Below are 22732 nucleotides of genomic sequence, written 5' to 3' on the forward strand. Positions count from 1 at the left end.
GAAGTGAATCAGGTGCTTAGTACCATATTATTCTTACAGGTGTTTAATTATTGTCTTTAGAGGCAAATTCTAGTAGAAATAGAAAGAAGAGAAACTGAAAGTAATTCTGAAGCACTTCTGAAATTATCCTTAGTCCCTCTCGACATTTCCATAACTGACCTTTAGCTTTAATATTTTCAACAGAATTTCTTGCTAATGTTATGAGGAATGGCTTTGGCTTAGTGCCTTTGTTCTTTCCAGTTAGATTTCCCCTCTGCGAAACATTGCATCTTGGTTCTTTGAAATCCCATTGAATTTGGAGAAATTATGTCTTGGCATTCAACCTATTTTCCTGGAACATAGCGTGATGCTGACGACACAGCCCAGTCACTCCACTTGACAATAAATTTGCTTGTCTCATTTCACTTGAATATTCAGTAGTGAGTAAGAGCAGAAGTGGAAAGCCTTACTTACCACAGTTTATTATATGTTTCATGCCCATGATAATTACTTTTATAAGCCACTCATGAATACATTGATCAGATTAGGATGAATCACCTGGCTGGCCAATAGTTATTGGAATGACTCTCTACGTGTGACTTGGTTGTGTTATTACAAAACGTGGAAGAATAGACCTGCCCAGCCATTGGGGCAGTTTTCATTTGTCATGCTGTCTTAAGGAGATGAAGAGATGAGAGCAAACTGTTCCCGCAGCTCAGCCTGCTCTGCTAACACTTCGGAGGAAGAGTTGCCCGTGGGACCAGAGGTACATGGGAACCTGGAACTTGTTTTTACAGTGGTGTCAGCCGTGATGATGGGCCTGCTCATGTTCTCCTTGGGATGCTCTGTGGAGTTCCGGAAGCTATGGTCGCACATCAGGAGACCCTGGGGCATTGCTGTAGGACTGCTCTGCCAGTTTGGCCTCATGCCTCTCACAGCCTATCTCCTGGCCATCAGCTTCTCTCTGAAGCCAGCCCAAGCCATTGCTGTTCTTGTCATGGGATGCTGCCCAGGCGGAACCATCTCGAATATTTTCACCTTCTGGGTCGATGGTGATATGGATCTCAGGTAAGTTACGCTAGGGAAACCGAGAAGTTTCCCCCTGACAGTGCTGAAACTGTCGTGGTCAAAACCCTGCCAATCATTAGGTAGAGATTCCACTGGGCAGCATTTTATGGAGCTCAGTCCTGCAAGGACTTTCCTTTCTGAGCTTAAAATGTACTTTGCTGTGACTGTCTTCTGTTTTACTGGCAACTGCTTCTCTGAATGGTGGGGTTTGGTTCATATGTCATACTGGAGGCAGGTCTCTGCCTCACACTATGGCCCTTCCTGGGCATGAACTCATTCCCAGCCACACCAGTGGCTTTGGCAGTCCTGGCTCACAGTCTTCCAAGATGTAGGCTGAGAATCGCAGGAAGCCAACGATGGGTTTGTTTGGTAGCTGGTGTGGCGGTGGTAGTAGTGGTGGCAGAACTAGAATGAGACCCTCGAAGCTCTCATCAAGTGTTACATTTGAGTCTACTTTATGAAACAAATCTTTGGGGGGACTGGATAAAGGAGCTTTAGGGGTATGTGATAGACATATGCTGTTTTAAGGGCTGGTGGTGGCCTATTGAATTGACTTGGAGAGCAACATACAGAGTTTTATGACTAAAAATGTTATCTTTTAAAAAATGTTTATCTATTTATTTTGAGAGAGAGAGTGTGTGCTTATGTGCTTGAGTGGGGGAGGTTCAGAGAGAGAGAGAGAATCCCAAGCAGGGTGCATGCTCAGCATGGAGCCTTATGTGAGGCTTGATCCCATGGCTGTGAGATCATGACCTGAGCTGAAATCAAGAGTCGGATGCTTAACCAACTGAGCCACCCAAGTGTCCCTAAAAATGTTCTTTCTTGTTGCTTTACAGACTAAATTCATCACTAGAATCTAATTCCTTTCATGTAAGTCAGGGACCTTATTTCCAATTATGGTGTAAATAAATGCCCCCAGGAGACATTAGACTTTATCACTGATTTACACTTTAATGAGGATGAACTAATCACATATCTTTGTGAGCACATGTTTTGGTGCTGAAAAAAGAGCATTTGAAGAAAGAATAGAGAAGTCACAATCAGAAAGGTAAAAGCAAAAAAGCAGTGGTGTTTCTAGATTCTTCGCTTACTTATGAACAAACTGTTTCACCTCCTGCCCAGGGGAAGAATGACTTACAAATATAAGTCTTTGTTCAATGTGTGTGTCATTTAGTTGAGATTTATTAGGCGATGCACGGAACGAATCAGAGGTGCTGACGGTGCTGGGAGTGCACTTTAGTGAATCAGCTGCAGGTCTGGGTTTCCAGTTCCTTGCATGTGCTAAATGCTTCACACATGAACATATTTCACCTATAAATGTTAATGGGCTGATGCCATGCAGAGGAATTAATTTTCATATGGCAATGTTTTTAGTTACCCACTTACCAGGGATTTGCAAAGAGTCACAAATTCAAAACAAAGCATTAATATGCATTGTGATCTCAAATTCAATAAACTTGATCATTAACATAATAATTGGAAGATTATAAATATTCTTTCCACAGAGTCCACCTATCAGCAACAAATGCAGGACCTAAATGCTTTTGGAAAGAAAAAGGAAATGTTACTTATTGAATGTGTTGTCGGACATGAAGTAGATGCTTTCATGTACTCTTTCTCTTCTTTCTTGGTTCCGGTAATAGCCTTGTAAATGACCTTTTATTTTTCTGAATGTTACAGCTGAGAAAATTGTGACTCATATTGGTTGAGAAGGTTGCAAAATGCTGCAGCCTAGCATAGAAGGCAGATTTGAAGTCACATCTGTTTCTCATCAGTCTGCCATTTAAGCACATTCTTCCATGAATTTATTAACACAGCTTGGTCTTCTGTTCTGAGTAGGAGCATAAATCTTAAACCAGTGTTCTCAAACACTTCTGCTGTGGGAAAGAGAACATTTATTAACTTCATCTTTTCTTAGCCAACATTATAATAAAAGCACCAATGAATAGGAAGTCTATAAAAGATAAAATTCATTTTGCTTCCCTTTGCCAACGCTATCCCTAATTAGCTTTTCACGTTAGTCAAATTAGTTAAACTATAAACCTCATCTCTCATTTGGAAAATGGGGTTAAAATTACCTCTTCCCCACATGACTATATTTTAATGAGGAAATATACATTCAGGATGCCAGGTAGTGCAATGATTATTAACTTTTTTAAATTCTGATTTTGAGTCTCACAAACAAAGCAAAACAAACAAAATACAAACCTGTAAGAAATAAAATTTTAGAATGGTGACTAAATATTACATTTTCCAAAGCTTATAGACATGAGAATAAAATCTTAAGTCTCAATAAAAATTGCAAATAGGAGAAAATTCAGTATTATTGAGTGAAATAAGACCCAAGTTCATTACATTTCTTCCTACTTGATTACCAACAAATATAACTTCTAAGCCAACAAATAAAAAATAAAGCAGATAGTGCTTGATAGGAATTCTGTTTTCATGCTGGGTAAAATTCATGAAGAATTTAGAACAATAGCTTCACTTCACGAATGAGGAAATTGAGGTTTAGCTCTCTGCAGATCTCACATATTTCTCATGCCTTAATTCTGTGCTTCATTCAATCTACCTGTATTTCTCATGTGTTCACCCCAAGCAGGGCATTTCAGAATCAACATGTATGAGGCAGTTTCTGCATTCTGTGTGCCTGAGGATAATACTGATCACTGTCCCAGTCATCTGGGATCAGCATCTAAGCAGTCCCCTGTGGCTCTTTTCATTCTTCACCTCATTCACTCAATCCGATGTCTAGACCTATAGCCCATCTTCTTGCTTATCACTCACAGCCAGTGTTTCTATTTATCTCCATGGCCATTTCCTCAGGGCAGGCCCTCATACTTTCTTGGCCAATTGAAGTATCTTCACAGTATTCTCTCCACCATGGTTTTGTAGTAAGTGGATGAGGCTGGCTCCGGGGTCAGACTATTTATATTTAAATCCTGACTTGGGACCTCTTTCCTATAACTGGAAATCATAACATTTCCCAATGGTATTGTAAAGGGAAAATGAACATGTTAGGCATTTAAAGGCTTCTCAGCACATAGTAACTTGGGTAGCAACTAAGCCAGGTCTAGCCTACTTCTCTGGGTTTATTTCCCAATAAGCACAACTGGTCTATAGTCGAAATGGACTACTCACTGTTCTCTGAATATACCTGCACTTTCCCACCTTTCCTTTGCCTTGTTGTTTACACAGCCTGAAATGCCAGTTCTGTCCTTTCTACTCATAATATTATCCTTCATTATAATTGTTCTAGAAAGCAACTGGCTGGCATTCCTTAACTGAGCTCAGCAAACCTTGGCTGGATTCTTTTATGTGGCTGGGGACTAGATAAATGTAGATTGGTCTTGGATGGCCTCATCTGGGACATCTAGGCTCTCTTCCACATGGTCTCCCATCTCCAGCAGGCTAGCCTAGACCCAGTTATCTGTCAGAGGCAAGGCTCTGAAAAAGAGAAAGCATACAAGATCTCTTCATGTCTGGGCTGGAAACCAGTTCATCATTACTTCCACCACATCCCATTGGCTATTTCCAGATTCAAGGAATGGAGAAGTAGATTTTACCTCTTGAAGGATGAGCTTCAAAGTCACATTGCAGAGGGCATGGCTAAGAATGGGGTGAAAAATTGGGGACATATTTGCAACCAGCTGTACTAAAGATGGAGAGGATTCTTGCCTTTGAGGGTAGGACATGAAAACCAAGACCTAGCATTACAGAGTATAAAGTATACTATATATATATATAAAGAGTAAAGTATACTCTGGAGCCAGGAAGTAGAACTGTCACTTACTAACTGGGTCATCTTGGCAGATTATATAAGCTCTTTATGCTTTAGTTTCCTCACTTCTAAAATAGGGGAGAGCATAATCTACCTTGAGTTGTTGTGAAGGCTGAATGAATTAATACATATAAAGTATTTAGAATCTCACCTGGCACAAAATCTGTATGAGTTATTATATGAGGCAGATAAAAGAGCACTGAATTGTCAAGGGTCTGTGTTTTAGTCTCTGCCCAAGGAGCTGTGTGACTGTGAGCAATTTACCTCCCTGGACCTCAGTTTCCCCTTTTGTAAAATCAATGGGTTAGACTCTCTGAAGTCCTTTAAAAAAATATACATTACATAAAATCTACCCTTTTAATCACTTTTAAGTGTGCAGTTCAGTCCCATCAGTACATTGACACTGTTGTACAATCACTAACATCCATCCCTGTATCTTTTTTATCTTCCTAAGTTGAAACTCTGTACCCATTAAACAATAACCCCCTCCTTTCCCTTCGGACCAGTCAACCACCATTCTACTTTCTGTCTCTATGAATTGACTAAGTATCTCATATAAGTGAAGTCATAAAACATTTGTCTTTCTGTATCTGGGCTACTGTGCTTAGAATAATGTCTTCAGAGTGCATCCATGTTGTATCCTGTGTCAGAATGTCCTCTCTTTTTTAAGGCTGCATATTGTATGCATATGGCACAGGTAGTTATTTGTTCATCTGTTGATGGAACACGTCCATCATTTCCATATTTTGCCTTTTGTGAATAATGCTACTATGAACACCAATGTGCAAATCCATTACAGTCCCTGCTTTCAATTCTTTTGTGTATAAACCAGAAGTGGATCTGAGGTCTTTTTAAGTTTTAAATATTTTGTACAACAGAAAAAGATAAGCAAGTTATAAAGTCTCTGTGTCCCCCTCTCCCCACCCCAGTTTTTAATGTTTCTCCTGAAACTATTTGACAGAGATGGCTCCCCTCTCTGTCCCCATAGCACCAAGTATGTAATTCTTATCATCTGTTGTAGCAGGGCATTATAAGAGCTCAGCTACTAATCCGCCTCACCCACTAAGTCTCTAATCTCCTCCAGGGCTTGTTCAGCTTTGCATACTCAGTGCCAGCCTGATGGTGGTAGGTGCTCCGCAAACATTGAGTGAATGACTGAAGGAAAGTTTCTAATTGCCTGCATGTGTTATAAAAACTCCGCTTGAAACGCCATCAGTTTATTCGTGCAACTTAAGACAGCTCCCACTGTCTTTAGTTTGACAACTTTTGATACACAAGGTCCATTCTTCCCTGAGGATGTAGTTGTGTTGTGAACTGCAGAGAAAGGGTTCTGACCATGGGTGGTGGATAGAGGCTGAGGACTTCAGTGGCTAGTCTTGATCTTTGACCTTTAAAGTAGCTCTTGGTACTTTAGCAGACATCTAGGAAATAGAACTTCAGATTCTTCAGGTCAATCTGACATGGCCTGGTGGAGAGCTGAAGATCATCTTAAGAGACAGAACTTAGATTGAATCTGTGTGACTTCATGCAAGTTTCGGTAACTCTCTGTACCTTAGTTTCCTTGCCTATAAAATGGAAACATTACCTACATATATGGTTACTGTATAGCTGAAAAGAGGAAATATATCTAAAAGTATGAGGTATAATACTTAGCAGGTAGTACTCAATAAGTGCTAGTTATTATCATTGAGAGGCAGAAGACAGGAATAACATACATATCTGAGGATGGAAAACCTGGCCTTCAACTCTTTTCTAGGGCCGGCTCCATTGACCTGATAATGATAGTGTACTCCATGTCCATCTGCTTAGCCAGATGGTTTTTAATTTTTTTCTAATGGAAAAGCAAGTGTGTGCTGTCATGGTTTTGAGTGTCAGAATTCCTAATAAAATTAGTTTGATACTAAAACAGCATTTGAATAATTTAAGCCCAATGGCAAAATGGTATACTTACAGACATTGCACTTTAATATGATGCATATATATAATCTCCTTGTTTTAAGGGAGGTGCAGGATTTACCTGTTTGTCCAGACTTGCTGAAGCTGTCTCATTATTTTCTGTAATAGTTTGGGGATGGTAATGCCATTCTTCTCAGTGCAAGTGGAATCTTGTTTTATTGAAGTCAGATTTGCCAACAATTTTCCTATATGCGAATGGCCAAGAGACCTAGTTAGCTGTATCTTTCATTTATGCTACACTGGAATTTCATGGCAATAAAACAAAAGGTGTGACTTTCCACTGCACTCAGACATGTTCACTGTTTACAGTTCTGTGGGTGTTTCTAACAATGGGCAGAGCACTGTGGGATTGAACAGTCGTACAAAGGATGGAAGCAGAAACCTATGTAATCAAGGATATGGAATCAGTCTGCTAGAAATCTCACATTTGCTTCCCAGTCATGAATCTGACTTTTCTGCTGTTCGTGCCAAAGCAACTCAGTGGAAACATGCCGTGCAACTTCTCCAGAAGTTCAAGTTTAAAGTGACGTAATATGGAATTTCTCCTAGTAACATGAAGAGCCAAGGAATGTAGCATTATCATAGGCTAAGAGTTTGGAAGCTTCCCAAACAACTTCTTCGTGGATAGGGGGTTTGAGAACTGTGGCAAACTGCATTTCTCTAGTTAGGAAGAAATCTTTGCTCAAAGTAAACATTCTTTTTTTTTTTTTTAAAGTTGTGTGTGTGTGTGTGTGTGTGTGTGTGAGAGAGAGAGAGAGAGAGAGAGAGAGAGAGAGAGAACCAGTGGGGGAGGGGCAGAGAGAAAGGGGGACAGAGGATCAGAAGCAAGCTCTGTGCTGAGAGCAGAGAGCCAGATGGGGAGCCCGAACCCAGGAACCATGATATTGCGACCTGAGCAGAATTTAAGAGTTAGACTCTTAACCAACTGAGCCACCCAAGCACCTCAAAATAAACATTCTTAATAGGATAAAATTATTTTTTTAAAGATTTAAAAAATGTTTATTTATTTTAGAGGGAGAGAGAGAACAGCAGGGGAGGGCAGTGTGGGGGTGGGCAGGGGATCTGGAGTGGCCTCTGTGCTGACAGCAGAGAGCCCGATATGGGGCTCGAACTCAAAAACCGTGAGATCATGACCTGAGCTGAAGTCAGAAGCTTAACTGACTGAGCCACCCAGGTGCCCAGGATAAAATAATTTTAAACTTCATAAAGAATAAAATATATGCAAGAACTGCTATGAAAAGTTTAAAAAGAAAAATTTATGTGGAAGTATTTGTTCTATCACATGTGAGAACACACTATGGAAACACCATATTGAAAAGTCTGGTATTTGCTTAGGAAAAACATTTTGAGTACATTTTGACATGTAACACATAATGAAGTTGGCACCTCAATTTAATGGAAAATTGTTTATTTTGTGAATAATATTAACATACTTGCCCCTCAATATAGAAGACAATAGATTAGTCTCTGATCATCCACCATATAAAATTTAAACTTTATGGGGCGCCTGGGAGGCTCAGTCGGTTGAGCATCTGACTTCAGCTCAGGTCATGATCTCATGGTTAGTGGGTTCGAGCCCTGTTTCGGGCTCTGTGCTGACAGCTAGCTCAGAATGTGGAGCCTGCTTCAGATCCTGTATCTCCCTCTCTCTTTGACCCTCCCCTGCTCATGCTGTCTCTATCTCTCTCTCAAAAATAAATAAAACATTAAAAAATTCTTAAACGTTAAATGAGCTAAAAATATAAATACAAAATATCAACCTATAGAGAAGAAAAAGTAGGGGCAATGTTCAAATAGTTTTAGAAGAGGAGGAAAGTTTTAACAAGATCAGAAACTCAGAAGCCATTAAAAAAATGGACACACATGAGTATCTCAGTGTTGATTATTTATTATGGCAAATGCCATCAGTGCGCTCAAATGCATGCAATAAGCTCACTGAAGCTATTTGTACTACATATGATGATACGTACTCTAATTTTAAAGGAGCTCCTACAAGTAAAGAAGAAAAAGTCAGAGAAGCAAGGCTGCTTAGGACATCCAAGGGGTCAGGAACTATGACAGAAAGCACAAGCGCATAGAAAGTCGGCTATGTAATGTGAGAGGCAGTTTTCAATGTTCTCATGAGAATGAAAAGGGATTGATCATATTCAGTGTGGGCAAGGTTGTGAAATGTAACAGTCTTTTTGGAAAATAAAATGGCAGTATCTATTAAAAATAAAAACAAAACTTTGATACAGCAATTCCACTTTGAGGAATCTACAGAAATAAAAGAATTATTTCAAGGGAAATACATACAAGAATGTTTATCATCACTTTGTTTATAATGGAAAAATGCTCAAAGTAATTTATTCATCATTAATGAAGCAATTGAAATTATGGCATATTTAGATCATGGTATACTCTGCATTCTTTAAGCAAATGAGTTTAAGCTGCATGTATTGTCCTGAAGGGCTACTTATGGGTTTTTTTTGTTTTTGTTTTTTAATTTTTTTAAATGTTTTTATTTATTTCTGAGAGAGACACACACAACATGAACAGGGGAGGGTCAGAGAGAGAGGGAGATACAGGATCTGAAGCAGGCTCCAGGCTCTGAGCTAGCTGTCAGCACAGAACCTGATGCGGGACTCGAACCCAAGAAACAGGAGATCATGACTTGAGCCGAAGTTGGACACTTAACCACTGAGCCACCCAGGCGCCCTAATGAAGTGCTACTTATGATTAAGTGGAGAAAAAGAAAAGCAACCAAGCTACAGAGTAAGGTGTATTGTGTGATTGCTTTAAAAAGAAAAAAAAATAATAATAAAAAGCCTCTATTCATTGAATAAGCAACAATAAAATAGGACTGCATAAAAGAAAAACTTAGAAAACCAAAAAGAAAATAGAAGATTAAAAGAACTAAGGAGAAGAGAAATATACAATCACTTGTGAATTACTGGATTTCTGAAAAGGGCTCCAATCAACTAAATATTTGCTCCTCAAAATGTTTTTCACATTTACACTTGGAAAAGCATGATTTTTAGTGATTTTTTTAAATAGAACATCTCTGTTCCTCTGGATTACAGTTGGGATGTTTACCAGTGCAATTCAGTGTAAAGGGATCAGGGACTTGCAAGGTTCACTCGCAGATATGTGACATATGAGGAAGGTTGAGAGAACATTGTCCTGGCACCAGCATATTGCCACTTCAGTTCATTCTTTGATCCATACATTTATTCGGTGTTTAATGAACTCCTCCAATGTGCCATAGCATGATACTGCCAGGTCCTAGGGAGGGGGAGGTCAATATAGTCTTTGCCCTTAAGCAGCTCACAGTTGAGCAGTCTACCATACCTCTATAGGTAAACAAGCACTTGTGTAGGGTACAGTATTTGAGGTAATGCAAATAAAAATGTCTACAGGGCAATGGGAGCCGTTCCTCAAGGATGGATATTCTAAGTGCAGAGAGGTACACAGCAGCACTGAGGAAGGAAAAGCCCAAGGGAAGCCAGAGTTGGGCAGAAGACACTGTAGATACCCTCATGCCAGTGTATGCATTATACTAGATTTACAACCAATCCCCTCACAGTAAAATAGGATAGAAAACCCCCCCCTGAATTGCCAGATCAATAGCAGTGCTCTACAGTCTCCCACAAAGATGGAAGGGATATTTGTTTATCTTTTTATTGTGGGAAATTTCAAATATCTATAAAAGTGGAAAGAATAGTGAGCCCTCTGGTACACTTCACCCAGCTTCAGCAATTATTAACATATGATCCATGTCATTACATTTCTACCCTCATTTACCTAGTGGGTTTCTTTTGAGTCAAACTTCAGGTATTATTTTGACTGAAAATATTTTAGGATTTGTCTTTGATAGATCACAAAATATGGCCACAGGTTCCTTCCATTCTGGTATGTGCTTTTCTTTGCAATGTGATAAGACTGGCCCCCCCATCCAGACAGGGGCACCTATTCCCCATCCCTTGAATCTGGGCCGGTCTGGTGACTCACTTTGACCAGTACAATGACACAGAAGTGATGCTCTATAGCTTCCAAACTGAAGCTTCAAGGGACTTTACAGTTTCTACTTATAGTCTCCTGGAACACTACTACCAGAGGCTGCCAGACAGAAAGCTATATTGAATATATATCTAATAATCTTAGAGACATGTCTTTTCATAATTTTGACAGTGTATTCTAGGGATAGATTCCCATAACCTATAGCATTGTTGGGTTAAAGGGTAAGCCCATGTATAATTTTGCTCTAGACTGTTAAGGTATCTTATTTTGCATGTTCATCAGCGATGAATGGGAGTGCAGAGGAGTATTTTTAATATCATTGAAATAAAGTTGTTAGCGCTTTGCCAAGAGTATAAACTTTCTGGTAGAAAATGTCAAAATAATCATAGATGGTTTGTAGGCAAGGTAATTAGATGGAAACATCGGTGATGTGCATTCAGAGGAAGAACGATGGTGACTTGCAGGCCTGATGAAGTGTAGGAGGCCCCTTGTTATCCCTGCAGAAGACCTTAGCCCTACAGAGGTCTCCTTCCTCTCCTTGGTGGACTGGGAGGTGGTTCCCTCCTGGTCTCTTGGCCATTTGGGCCACAGACACAGATTGGACTTATACTATGTGCAGGGCAGTCTGCTGTGAGAACTCAATGAATGTTAAAAAGTTTCCAGACTGGACCTGGATTTGAGGTAGACAAACTCTTGTTTTCCCCATGAGTTGTGTTATGTGCTGCTCCATTTGCCTCACGTCATTGAATAGAGCAGCATTAACAGTGTCTAGAAGCAGTTTGTACATGTTTAGAAAGATTATGTAATTTCCCCTAGCAATTAGAAAATATTTTGTTGGCCTGAAGGATCTCTCATTTCCATTTACCTATTTCCTTTAATTTTACTGGTTCATTTTTTCACTGGTTCTGTCACCCAGACGGGAACAAAAGGCAGCTTGAGTTTAGGAGCGGGGGTGGAGGTGAGTGGAGGATAGGATGCTTCTGGGGTGGAGGCACAAAACACTGGAGAGGCTTGGATGGTCCTAAATGGACTTATTGGGTTCTCATCCTTTTTGATCTATTATTGGCATTTAGCCTGCATTTGAAGGCTCTCTCTTCTCAGCTTTCAGCGAACATCATCTCCTAGCTCTCCACCCGCTTCTGTGTCTTTCTCTAAATGCACGGTGGCTCCTCTCTGGCCCTGGTCCAAAGCAGGAGAGGGCTTTCCACAGCTCTGCTCCCCATGCCCCTGGTCCCTCATTATGCATGCTTTACTCCTTGCACTGAAGCTATGCATTTTGATGTGACTAAGTCCTGTTCTCCAATTAAGAAATGTAGAGACTTAGAAAACAAGGCTTTATTATTCAGAAAAAATGGAAACAACATATAAATTTATGAAGCAATAACATTTCATAAGATGCAATAAAAGTACAGTAATCAAGATCCAGAATATCGAAAGGTTCTAAACTGAAGGGTTTTTACTCTAGATATGATATACTTGCCATTCCTCCAGACCTACAGCACTAACTTTGTTATCTTTTTCACTTGGAGACAATCTCAATAATGACAGAGATAAACAAACCCAATTGTCCATCAGAAATCATCTTAGCTTTGTTCAACAAGGACCAAAACTCTGTTCTCATCATTCACATTTGTTTTCCTGGTGAAGTTGCATGGCTTGGCTATTATCAGGCTCTTTGGATTTGGTTCATTCAGCTTCTGTACCTACATTTCTCTTCCCAAGATGGCCAGATTTGTGTGTCTAGTGATGACAGCAGCTGTGGTCCTGAGTTTTCCTTTGCCTACTCAGGATCTTTCTGGTGGATGTCTTATTGTCATCCCTCAGATTGATGCTAAGTGACCACCGTCAATCACACCACCATTAAAAGTCTAGAAATCTTACTATCTGTTGTAATTTATCACTCTACTTCAATTACTATTTCTAATCATGGGATTATACAATATTAGAATTCAAAGAGAATTTTTTTTGAGAGAGAGATAGAGAGTGTGTAAGCAGGGGAGAAGGGCAGAGGGAGACAGGGAGAGAGAGAAAATCCGAAGCAGGCTCCAGGCTCATCACGGAGCCCGATGCGGAACTCGATTCCATGACCTTGGGATCATGGCCTGAGCCAAAATCAAGAGTTGTATGCTCAGCTGACTGAGCCTCCCCGGCACCCCAAAGAGAGCTTTTAATTTAGTCTAGCATCCCACATCAATTCTTTCTTGCTATGGTTTTGTAACTTCTCTGGCTCTGTCTAGCTTGCCCTGAGGATCTGTACTGTGGGGGTCCCTTCTCTGTCCAGTGGGAAACTTAGCACATGTGGTATTTGGATAACTTCTTCTGACACATATTTATAACACTTCACACTGGGCAAACACTTATCCTTGTGGCAAACTTGCCTTATTCCCATCTCCTGGTAGCAAAATTAGACAAAGACACTATAGGAACAGAAACTATACACCAATATTCTGCATGAATATTTGTGCAAAAATTTTAATGTATATGTAACACCTTCATATACTGATGACAGGAGTATAACATGGTGCAGCTGCTTTGGAAATGGCCTTTCCTCAAAAAATTAAGCTGTGATTGAGCAATTCTTCTCCTAGTATATACCTGAGAGAATTGAATTCATATATATTCACAAAACATCATGCACAAATATTCATAGCTGCAATATTTATAATAGCCATAAAGAAGGAACATCTCAAATGTCTATCAATTAACGGAAGGGTTGAAATAATGTGGTCTATCCATGCAATGGAATATGATTTGATCATAAAAAGGAAATGATGTACTGATATGTGTTAAAATATGGATGAAGCTCAAAAAATTATGCTAAGTCAAAGAAGCCAGATACATGAAAAAGGCCACATGTTGTATGATTGTATTCATATGAAATATCCAGAATGGGAAATCCTATAAAGACAGAAAGTGGATTACTGGTTATCAGTGGCTAGGAGAAGAGAATGAGGAGTGACAGCTAGCCGGGTGGGGGTCCTTTTTGGGGTGATTAAAAAATTATAGAAATAAATATTTTTGCATAATCTTGTGAATATATTAAAAACACTTTAAAATAATGGATTTTATGGTCTATGAATTATATCTTAATAGAAAAAACTCTATAAGGAAAAAACCCTTTAGGACCTAGCAGAATACTTAGAACAAGTAGATTCTCAGGTAAATAGGAGTTAATTGATGAACATCAAATACTGCTGGAAATGCTTTTCTAGACCACAAATGCAGCCATCATTTGTTGAATAATAAGATAGGAGTGGGCTTCAAGCAACTCACCCCATGTGATCTCTAAGGTATGTCCTGGGAGTTGCTTGTGATTAGCACTTCATCATTTCAAACTCTTCCTCTTACGTATCATATTAATTTCACTTTCAGCATCTCTATGACGACCTGTTCCACTGTGGCTGCCCTGGGAATGATGCCGCTCTGCCTGTATCTCTACACCTTGTCCTGGAATCTTGAGCAGAATCTCACCATTCCATATCAGAATATAGGTCTGTACTGGGCTTGTGAAATGGAACAGTAATAGTAATGCTGATGGTAATAATAATAGCCACTGTTCATTAGGTATCTCCTTTATGTGACTTTTAAAACAAACTACTGGGGTGCCTGGGTGGCTCAGTCAGTTGAGTGTCCAACTCTAAAATTAAAAAAATTTTTTTTTAACTTAAATGCAAATTAGATAACATATAGGGCAATAATAATTTCAGGAATAAAATTCAGTGATTCATCACTTACAGCACTCAGTTCTCATTCCAACAAGTGTCCTCCTTAATGACCCTCACCCCTTTAGCCCTTCACCTCACCCGATGCCACCCTTCCAGCAATCTTCAGTTTGTTCTCTGTATTTAAGAGTCTCTTATGATTTGTCTTGCTCTCTGTCTTTATTTTCTTTTTGCTTCCCTTCCCTTGTGTCCATCTGTTTTGTATCTTAAATTTCACATATGAGTGAAATCATATATTTGTCTTTCTCTGATTGACTTATTTCAGTTAGCATAAAACACTCTAGTTCTATCTACATTGTTGCAAATGGCAAGATTTCATTCTTTTTGATCACCAAGTAATATTCCACCATATGCATATACCACATCTTCTTTATCCATGCATCAGTCAGTGGACATTTGGGCTCTTGCCATACTTTGGCTATTGTCAGTAGCACTACTATAAGCATTGGGGTGCATGTGCCCCTTCAGAGCAGCACTCCTGCATTCTTCGGATAGATACCTAGTAGTGCAATTGTTGGGTTGTAGGGTAGTTCTATTTTTAACTTTTTGAGGAATGTCCACACTATTTTCCAGAGTGGCTGCACCAGATTGCATTCCCACCAGCAGTGCAAGAGGGTTTCCCTTTCTCTGCATCCTCACTAACATCTGTTGTTGCCCGAGTTGTTCATTTTACCCATTCTGACAGGTGTGAGGTGGTATCTCATTGTGGTTTTGATTTGTATTTCCCTGATGACAAGTGATGTTGAAAATTTTTTCATGTCTTTTAGCCATCTGGATGTCTTCTTTGGAAAAATGTCTATTCATGTCTTCTGCCCATTTCTTCACTGGATTATTTGGGGTTTTTGGTGTTGAGTTTAATAAGTTCTTTATAGATTTTGAATACTAACCCTTTTTTCTGATATGTCACTTGCAAATATCTTCTCCCATTCTGTTGGTTGCCTTTCAGTTTTGCTGATTGTTTCCTTTGCTTTGCAGAAGGTTTTTATCTTGATGAGGTCCAAATAAGGTTCACTTTTGCTTTGTTTCCCTTACTCCTGGAGACATGTCAAGTAACAAGTTGCTGCACCTGAGGTCAAAGATGTTGCCTGTTTTCTCCTCTAGGATTTTGAAGGCTTCCTGTCTTACATTTAGGTCTTTCATCCATTTTGAGTTTATTTTTGTGTATGGTGTAAGAAAATGGTTCAGTTTCTTTCTTCTGCATGTCGCTGTCCAGTTTTCCCAACACCATTTGCTGAAGAGACTGTCTTTTTTCCATTGGTTATTCTTTCTTGCTTTGTCAAAGAGTTGGCCATACGCTTGTGGGTCCATTTCTGGGTTCTTTATTCTGTTCCGTTGCTCTGAGTGTCTGTTTTTGTGCCAGTACCATACTATCTTGATGATTACAGCTTTGTAATATAGCTTGAAGTGTGGAATTGTGATGCCTCCAACTTTGGTTTTTCTTTTTCAGGATTGCTTTGGCTATTTGGGGTCTTTTCTGGTTCCATGCAAATTTTAGTATTGTTTGTTCTAGCTCTGTGAAGAATGGTGTTATTTTGATTGGGATTGCATTGAATATAGAGATTGCTTTGGGTGGTATCAATATTTTAACAATATTTTTTCTTCCAGTCCGTGAGTATGGAATGTTTTTTCTTTTTTTGTGTGTGTCTTCTTCAGTTTCTTTTATAAGCTTTCTATAGTTTTCAGTGTATAGATTTTTCACCTCTTTAGTTAGGCTTATTCCTAGGTATTTATGGTTTTTGGTGCAATTGTTAATGGGATTGATTCCTTGATTTCTCTTTCTGCTGATTCATTATTGATGTATAGGAATGCAACTGATTTCTGTACATTGATTTTATATCCTGTGTTGCTGAATTCATGTATCAGTTATAGTAGCTTTCTGATGGAGTCTTTTGGGTTTTCCACATAGAGTACCATGTCGCCTATGAAGAGTAAAAGTTTGACTTCCTCCTTGCTGATTTGGATGCCTTTTATTTCTTTGTATTGTCTGATTGCTTAGGCTAGGACTTCCAACACTATGTTGAAAAACAGTGGTGAGAGTGGACAGCCTTGTCATGTTCCTGAGCATCCAACTCTTGATTTCAGCTCAGGTCATGATTCCTGGGTTGTGACATCGAGCCTTGCACCTGGCTTCATGCTGAATGTGGAGCCTGCTTAAGGTTCTCTCTCTCTCCCTCGACCTCTCTTCACTCATTCTCTCTCTCTAAAAAAAATAAAATAAAAAATAAATAAATAAAATAAATCATCTAATTCTTGAAATAATACTTCTGCATCGATTCTATTACTAGTTCTGTGTCCTAGATTTGTAGGCTGATAGAGGTTAATTAACTTCACCCAGTATGTGCAGCTGGTCTGCAAAGAACTGGAATTCTGACTTGGGAATCTGACTGCAAAGCCAAGCTCTTAACCCTGCAAGAGTTCACTTTTGCAAATAAAGAAAGAGAACTTGCTCATTAAAAACCCCCTTATATAATTCACTATAGCCATTGGTTGTTAACTGGATCACAGTGGGTCTAATGAGACTTTAGTCCCTACAGTTCTACCTTTCATATGGCTCGTGAATCTTGACATCTTTATTGATCCAACCTGAATGGTTTCTATCAATTATTAGAGAGCATATCCACATGTCACAACCATACCCATATCTCTTCCATATATGCTTTCCTGATTGTCATTTTTCACTAAAATTTGCCCTTTCTCTAAAGATCTCAGTTGACTTACTAAGCTTAGAAGAAAACGGTGAAATGATATGGCTATTCTCATTTTCTCAGAATCTTTGGAGAATTAGGCAGGAATTATGATTCTTAAAACTCTAGTGTTAATCTGGAGTCTCAAGTAATCACTTGGAGGGCTTTACAAACCATGGCCCATAGCTGAAAAACACAAATAGAGCCATGTTCCAAGGACAGCTGGAGCCCATTGAATTTGTAAAATTTGAGTGAAATCCTAGTTTAGGAAATCATGATTTTATTCACATAACTTATTCTGATCAGTAAATTAACATATTCTATTTTGATAATGTATTCTAAAAGACACTTGCAAACAATTAAAACCCAACATATTGTGAGCAACTCATATAACTTTGGAGCCAGTATTGCAGGCATGTGGCCAGATTTGGAAAACAGCACTGGAGAGAAGGTCAGTGTATGGATCCTGCTGCTGGCGAGTAGGTCTCTGCTCTCCTAAGCCTGCCTTTAATGTCTTGACTCAATTGTGTTCATGAAAAGGCGTTTTTTTCCCTACCTAACTTTAGGTTTCCTGGATACATTTGCAGAATATGAGAAATTCTTTGGTATGTGTGACAGATGCTGTTTTTATATCATCAATAGGTATTCTTTACTTTGTGAAACAATTGGCCTATTGGCTTCACACAGAGAAGTAAGAGCTGTGGTCATAGAGAGGTGACCTCATGCATTGTAACCAAAGAATTTTGCAGTCTGCCTCTTTTCTAATGTTTACATTTCTGGTTGTTTCTAAAATTCCATGTGATTGTCAGGGGAATTTTGAGAGAGAAATGATGGAACAAGAATGGTGGCATTCAGTGGCAATATATACCCTTCGAAGACTGTCTTCCAAAGATTTTTTCTTTCTTTATATTTGGAGGTGGATGCAGAAATAAAATGCAGCTTAAAAATGCTTTTTTAAATGTTTTTTTATTTTTGAGAGAGAGAGAGAGAAAGAGAGAGAGAGAGAGAGGCAGGCAGACAGACAGAGTGTAAGCAGGGGAGGAGCAGAAAGAGAGAGGGAAACACCGAATCCAAAACAGGCTCCAGACTTTGTCAGCACAGAGCCTGATGTGGGACCTGAGCCCATGAACTGTGAGATCATGATCTGAGCTGAAATGGGATGCTTAACCAACTGAGCCATCCAGGCACCCCTAAAATGCAGTTTTAATTAAATCCTATATCTAATTGAAATAGAAATTGTTGAAGACTGAGCAGTCAAGGTAAGAGGAGATATTATCTGATGGATTTTTCTTCTCCTCAGGAATCACCCTTCTGTGCCTGACCATCCCCGTGGCCTTTGGTGTCTATGTGAATTATAGGTGGCCTAAGCAATCCAAAATCATTCTCAAGGTAAGCAGCTCCACATGGCAGTTAATGTATCCTTAGGCTTAGACACTGGAAAGACAGACGTAGACAATGACTGTAACAGATGGGTCAGTGAAATACAACCCTACACCCAGCGATTTTTGTTTTTTTGTCTTTTTGTTTTTTAATTTTATTTTATTTTAGAGACAGGTTGGGGGAAGAAGGGCAGAGGGTGGGAGGGAGAGAGAGAGAGAGAGAGAGAAAGAGGAGAGAGAAATTCCCAAGCAGGCTCCACACTCAATGTGGGGCCTGACGCAGGGCTCAATCCCATGACCCTGGGACCATGACCTGAGCTGAAACCAAGAGTAGGACGCTCAACCAACTGAGCCACCCAGGCGCCCAGTCCTGTATTTTTGGATCTAACCTCCATATTTCCTCCACTCTCCTCAGCCATGCTCTGTCATTCCTGTAGGCCCATACCCTGAGGATTATGGACACACCGTCAAGGGTAGGACTCTTGCTTTAGTGACAGGAAAGCTGAGGCCTGTGTGCGGCCAGAGAGAACCCAGGGCCCATCTATTCACGAGGCTCCACACAAGTGCTCTCAAGGTGAAAGCCGGTCAGGTGTGCATGCAATGGATTCCTAGTGTTGAAGAGTACTGGCTGCCTAGTGTTGAAGAGTACTGGCTGCTTGCATGAAAAAGTAGGGCTATTTTTCAGAAGCATTCCTGGGGAAGCTTTGAGGTTGTAGTCGGTACACGTGAACAACTGCTGTGGCTGCTGACCACATGAAAAGCTGTCAGGGTGAAATGCAGAATGCGTTAAGGAGTCTGGTCATGGAATGATGGTAACTGGAACCTCCTCCCTCCTTTTGACTTTCCAGCCTTGGCTTTTGTCTGCTGGAGAAAGCAAATGTTCTTGTTTTAAAAATATCTCCGAAAGGACTTTTAAAAAATATCTAAAGCTGACTTTTAAAGATATAAAAGTAGCTTTAAAAATCATGAGGCATTCTCAACAAAGGTGTCAATATCCTAGGGTGTTTTCAGTGTTTCCAATTATGTATCATTTTAGAAGACGTGAGGTCCCATTATGTGCTGCGTTATGAAGATGTTTTAAATGCTTTACTTATATTTTACATTTATAAAGAAATAAACATTTGGGGCTAACTGGAGGTTCAGCAAATACATCCCAGTTCATGTTAGTTTGGGGTTTATGGTTTGGTTCAGTGTAAGTTCCTGCCGTCTGGCTCCCCCTGACGGAGCGCCGCCCCTTCCTCCGTTCGTCCTCACAAATGGATGCTGCTTTCTCACTTCCGCACAAGACTGAAGAACTCTCACTGTTCCTCCAGTGAGATCAGGAGGGGAAAGAGGGGTTGACAAGCAGACAAATCAATTGGGCACAGAGAACTGGAGGAAGGCTTAAATGTTGTACATTTGGATTGCATGTGAGTGTGTGACTTTGTTATTTCAGTGGGAGAAAATTTCCAATGTGGCTGCGTATGGTTGTAATTTTATTTACAAGATAAGAGGACAGAGTATAACCATGGGAACCTCTTACTTTTCAAATATTCTATTTTTGATAAAGTACTATCTTTTGTTAGACTACTTTTTAGGTAGTCTAACAAAAAAAAACACGCATAATTTTGGTGTTTCGAGATCCTCTATTAATCCCTCAGTGTCAGTAGAGAAATCAGATAAGTTTTCTGTATGTCACTTTTATTATCTGTCAGGTGCAGATTAAAACCCCTTTCTTTGCCTGTTTCATAGGATTTGTGGCCAAAAACATTTAATAATATGCATAGATATGCTAGAGCACCTTAGTAAAAAACTAGAATAATCTAGTCATTATTTTGATATATTTTCATTCTTTGTTCTTAGTCTTCTTTTAATTTTAGATCTGATGAATTTTCTGAACAAATTGCTCTTGGTGAATTTTTAAACTTTGAGATCCTTTTTTTATAGAAAGATGAAGAGGGGTTTTGACAGTCATAGGTCTTCTTTGTGTGTGCTGGCATCTTCCCGTTAAGCAGGAGCTGTCTGTCTTTGTATTTGACCAGTAAAAATAACCCCAGAGCACATCTCTGATGCATTGGATTATTTTCATTTTGTTCTGCTCCCCCATGACCACCTTCCTCCACGCCTTGAATCATTTCAAATCCAGATCGCAGCTATAACAACAGTTATAGACAGTTTGCTGTCTACATGATATGAATGGGAGCTTGTCAAAATCCTAATATTCTCCAAATATTCTGGGTCTGGCTTTCTCTTTGTCTGATCTAAAACTCAAACTATTGGAAATTCTTTTATGTTGAACAACAAAAGTAAGAACGATATTCATTTGGGAGAAGAAAGAAGTATCTGTTAGTACCTCTATTCAAATAATGTTAGCCCAGATTATCTAGTGAAGAACCGGTAGATTTTATTTGGAGGAGAGAGGGACCGGGATGAAAGCCATAGGAATCCATCGGTAGTTGAAGAAGTAATAAGAAGAGAGTGGCAGATAGCCAGGAAGGACAGATCTCAGTTAAGGGATTACCAGCGAGGGATCTAGGAAGTGCATGTAGGGGTGGTGGAGGCTTATTGTCAGATTATGCTTATTTCATAAATTTGTCCTATCCTTGAAAAAGTCTACTCCCCAATCCTTCTGGCAAAATCTTCTACTTCCAGGGAAAAAATACTAATCTTAAAAGAAGACTTGGATTTGTGTTGAGCCCCACCGGTTTCCAGCTTAGCCAAGTCAGTTGATCACTTTGGAACTTAGGTTTCTTTTCTGTCAAATGAGATTGGATTCGGTGGTAAGTCTCTTCTTTGTTCCAAAACTTCTAGGTTCCCAGCTTTTTATTTTACTTATTTTTGAGAGAAAGAGAGAGAAAGAGCATGAGACAGAGCATGAGCGGCAGAAAGAGAGGGTAAAACAGAATCCAAAGCAGTCTCCAGCCTCCAAGCTGTCAGCACAAAGCCCAACATGACCTGAGCCGATGTTGGACACGTAACCGCCTGAGCCACCCAGGTGCCTCAGTTCCCAGCTTTTTAGAAGCACTGATGGACTTCGCATCATAGAGCTCAAAGGACATGATGTTTACATGTACTTATTTTATTGGTTTGCTTTAGATTGGGGCCATTGTTGGTGGGGTCCTCCTTTTGGTGGTCGCAGTTGCTGGTGTGGTCTTGGCAAAAGGATCTTGGAATTCAGACATCACTCTCCTGACCATCAGTTTCATCTTCCCTTTGATTGGCCATGTCACGGGCTTTCTGCTGGCTCTTCTTACCCACCAATCTTGGCAGAGGTACAGTTAAATTATCCGTACACTGTTTTGAGGAGGATAAAGTAAACACACTGTATGGCAGGCTTTGATGCCTGGGTCTGTCAGGAGACATTAAGAGTCTTGACTTACAAGGTGGATGGAACAGGATGACTCATGATAAAGAGAGTGAAAAGATCACAGTACTTCTTACGTAAATGAGAGCAAAGGCCAGAGTGATGGGAAATTGTAATCTGTGAAATTAGGATTGAGGTGTTAACACCACATGTTGAAATCTAGACACATTTCTCTTCTTATCCTAGTAATTAGATAGGGTTGAGATGGTTTCATTAAATATAGAGATCATTCTAGGGCATGAGCAAGATTAAAGAGATTAAGCATTTATCCATTGTTTGTGCCAAATTCTGTAAAAGTGCTAATGATAAGGGGCAAGAGGAGGAAGGGCAAACTGGAGAAGTAAGATGGGATTTTATTGGATATCTTGTCATTACAAGTTGGGACATATAATTTATAAATATTGTGAAATATTAAAAATGATAATACTCCATGTTGTTATGTCTGTAGGTGAGTTGTTGGAGGGAACATAAATGGTATAAATTCTCTGGAAGGTAATTTAGTCATATCAATAGATTTATAAATATTTATAGCTGTTCACTCAGTGATTTTACTTCTAGCAATCTGTCCTGAAGCTAGGACTGTCGATAAGCACACGAATATTGATGTGCGAAGATGTTGATTGCAGCATTATTTATAAATATAAAAATACAAACAATTTAAATATCTGACAATAGGGAGATATTTAATTCATAATGTATCTATGTGATAGACCGTGGTGCATCAATTTTAATGCTTTTGGGAAATACTTAAAAGATAAATTTAAAAGAGAATAGGAAACTATGCATTTTGATTCCCTTTTTGTAGAAGAAAGCAGAAGAAT

General features: G+C 39.5%; 1 protein-coding gene across 1 annotated transcript in view; it reads left to right on the forward strand.

Moving 5' to 3' along the window:
• Positions 1-436: 436 nt before the first annotated feature.
• The window catches only part of SLC10A6 (solute carrier family 10 member 6), a 29525-nt gene continuing 7229 nt past the window's right edge, over positions 437-22732 (forward strand). Inside the window, exons 1-4 of the mRNA XM_077765142.1 lie at positions 437-1047; positions 14156-14274; positions 18490-18578; positions 21644-21819. Of these exons, the coding sequence (XP_077621268.1) occupies positions 671-1047; positions 14156-14274; positions 18490-18578; positions 21644-21819 (761 nt within the window). The 5' untranslated portion in view covers positions 437-670. The remainder of the gene's footprint in view (positions 1048-14155; positions 14275-18489; positions 18579-21643; positions 21820-22732) is intronic.

Source organism: Crocuta crocuta, unplaced genomic scaffold, assembly GCF_008692635.1.
Source record: "Crocuta crocuta isolate KB4526 unplaced genomic scaffold, BGI_CrCroc_1.0 scaffold134, whole genome shotgun sequence".
NCBI lineage: Eukaryota > Metazoa > Chordata > Mammalia > Carnivora > Hyaenidae > Crocuta > Crocuta crocuta.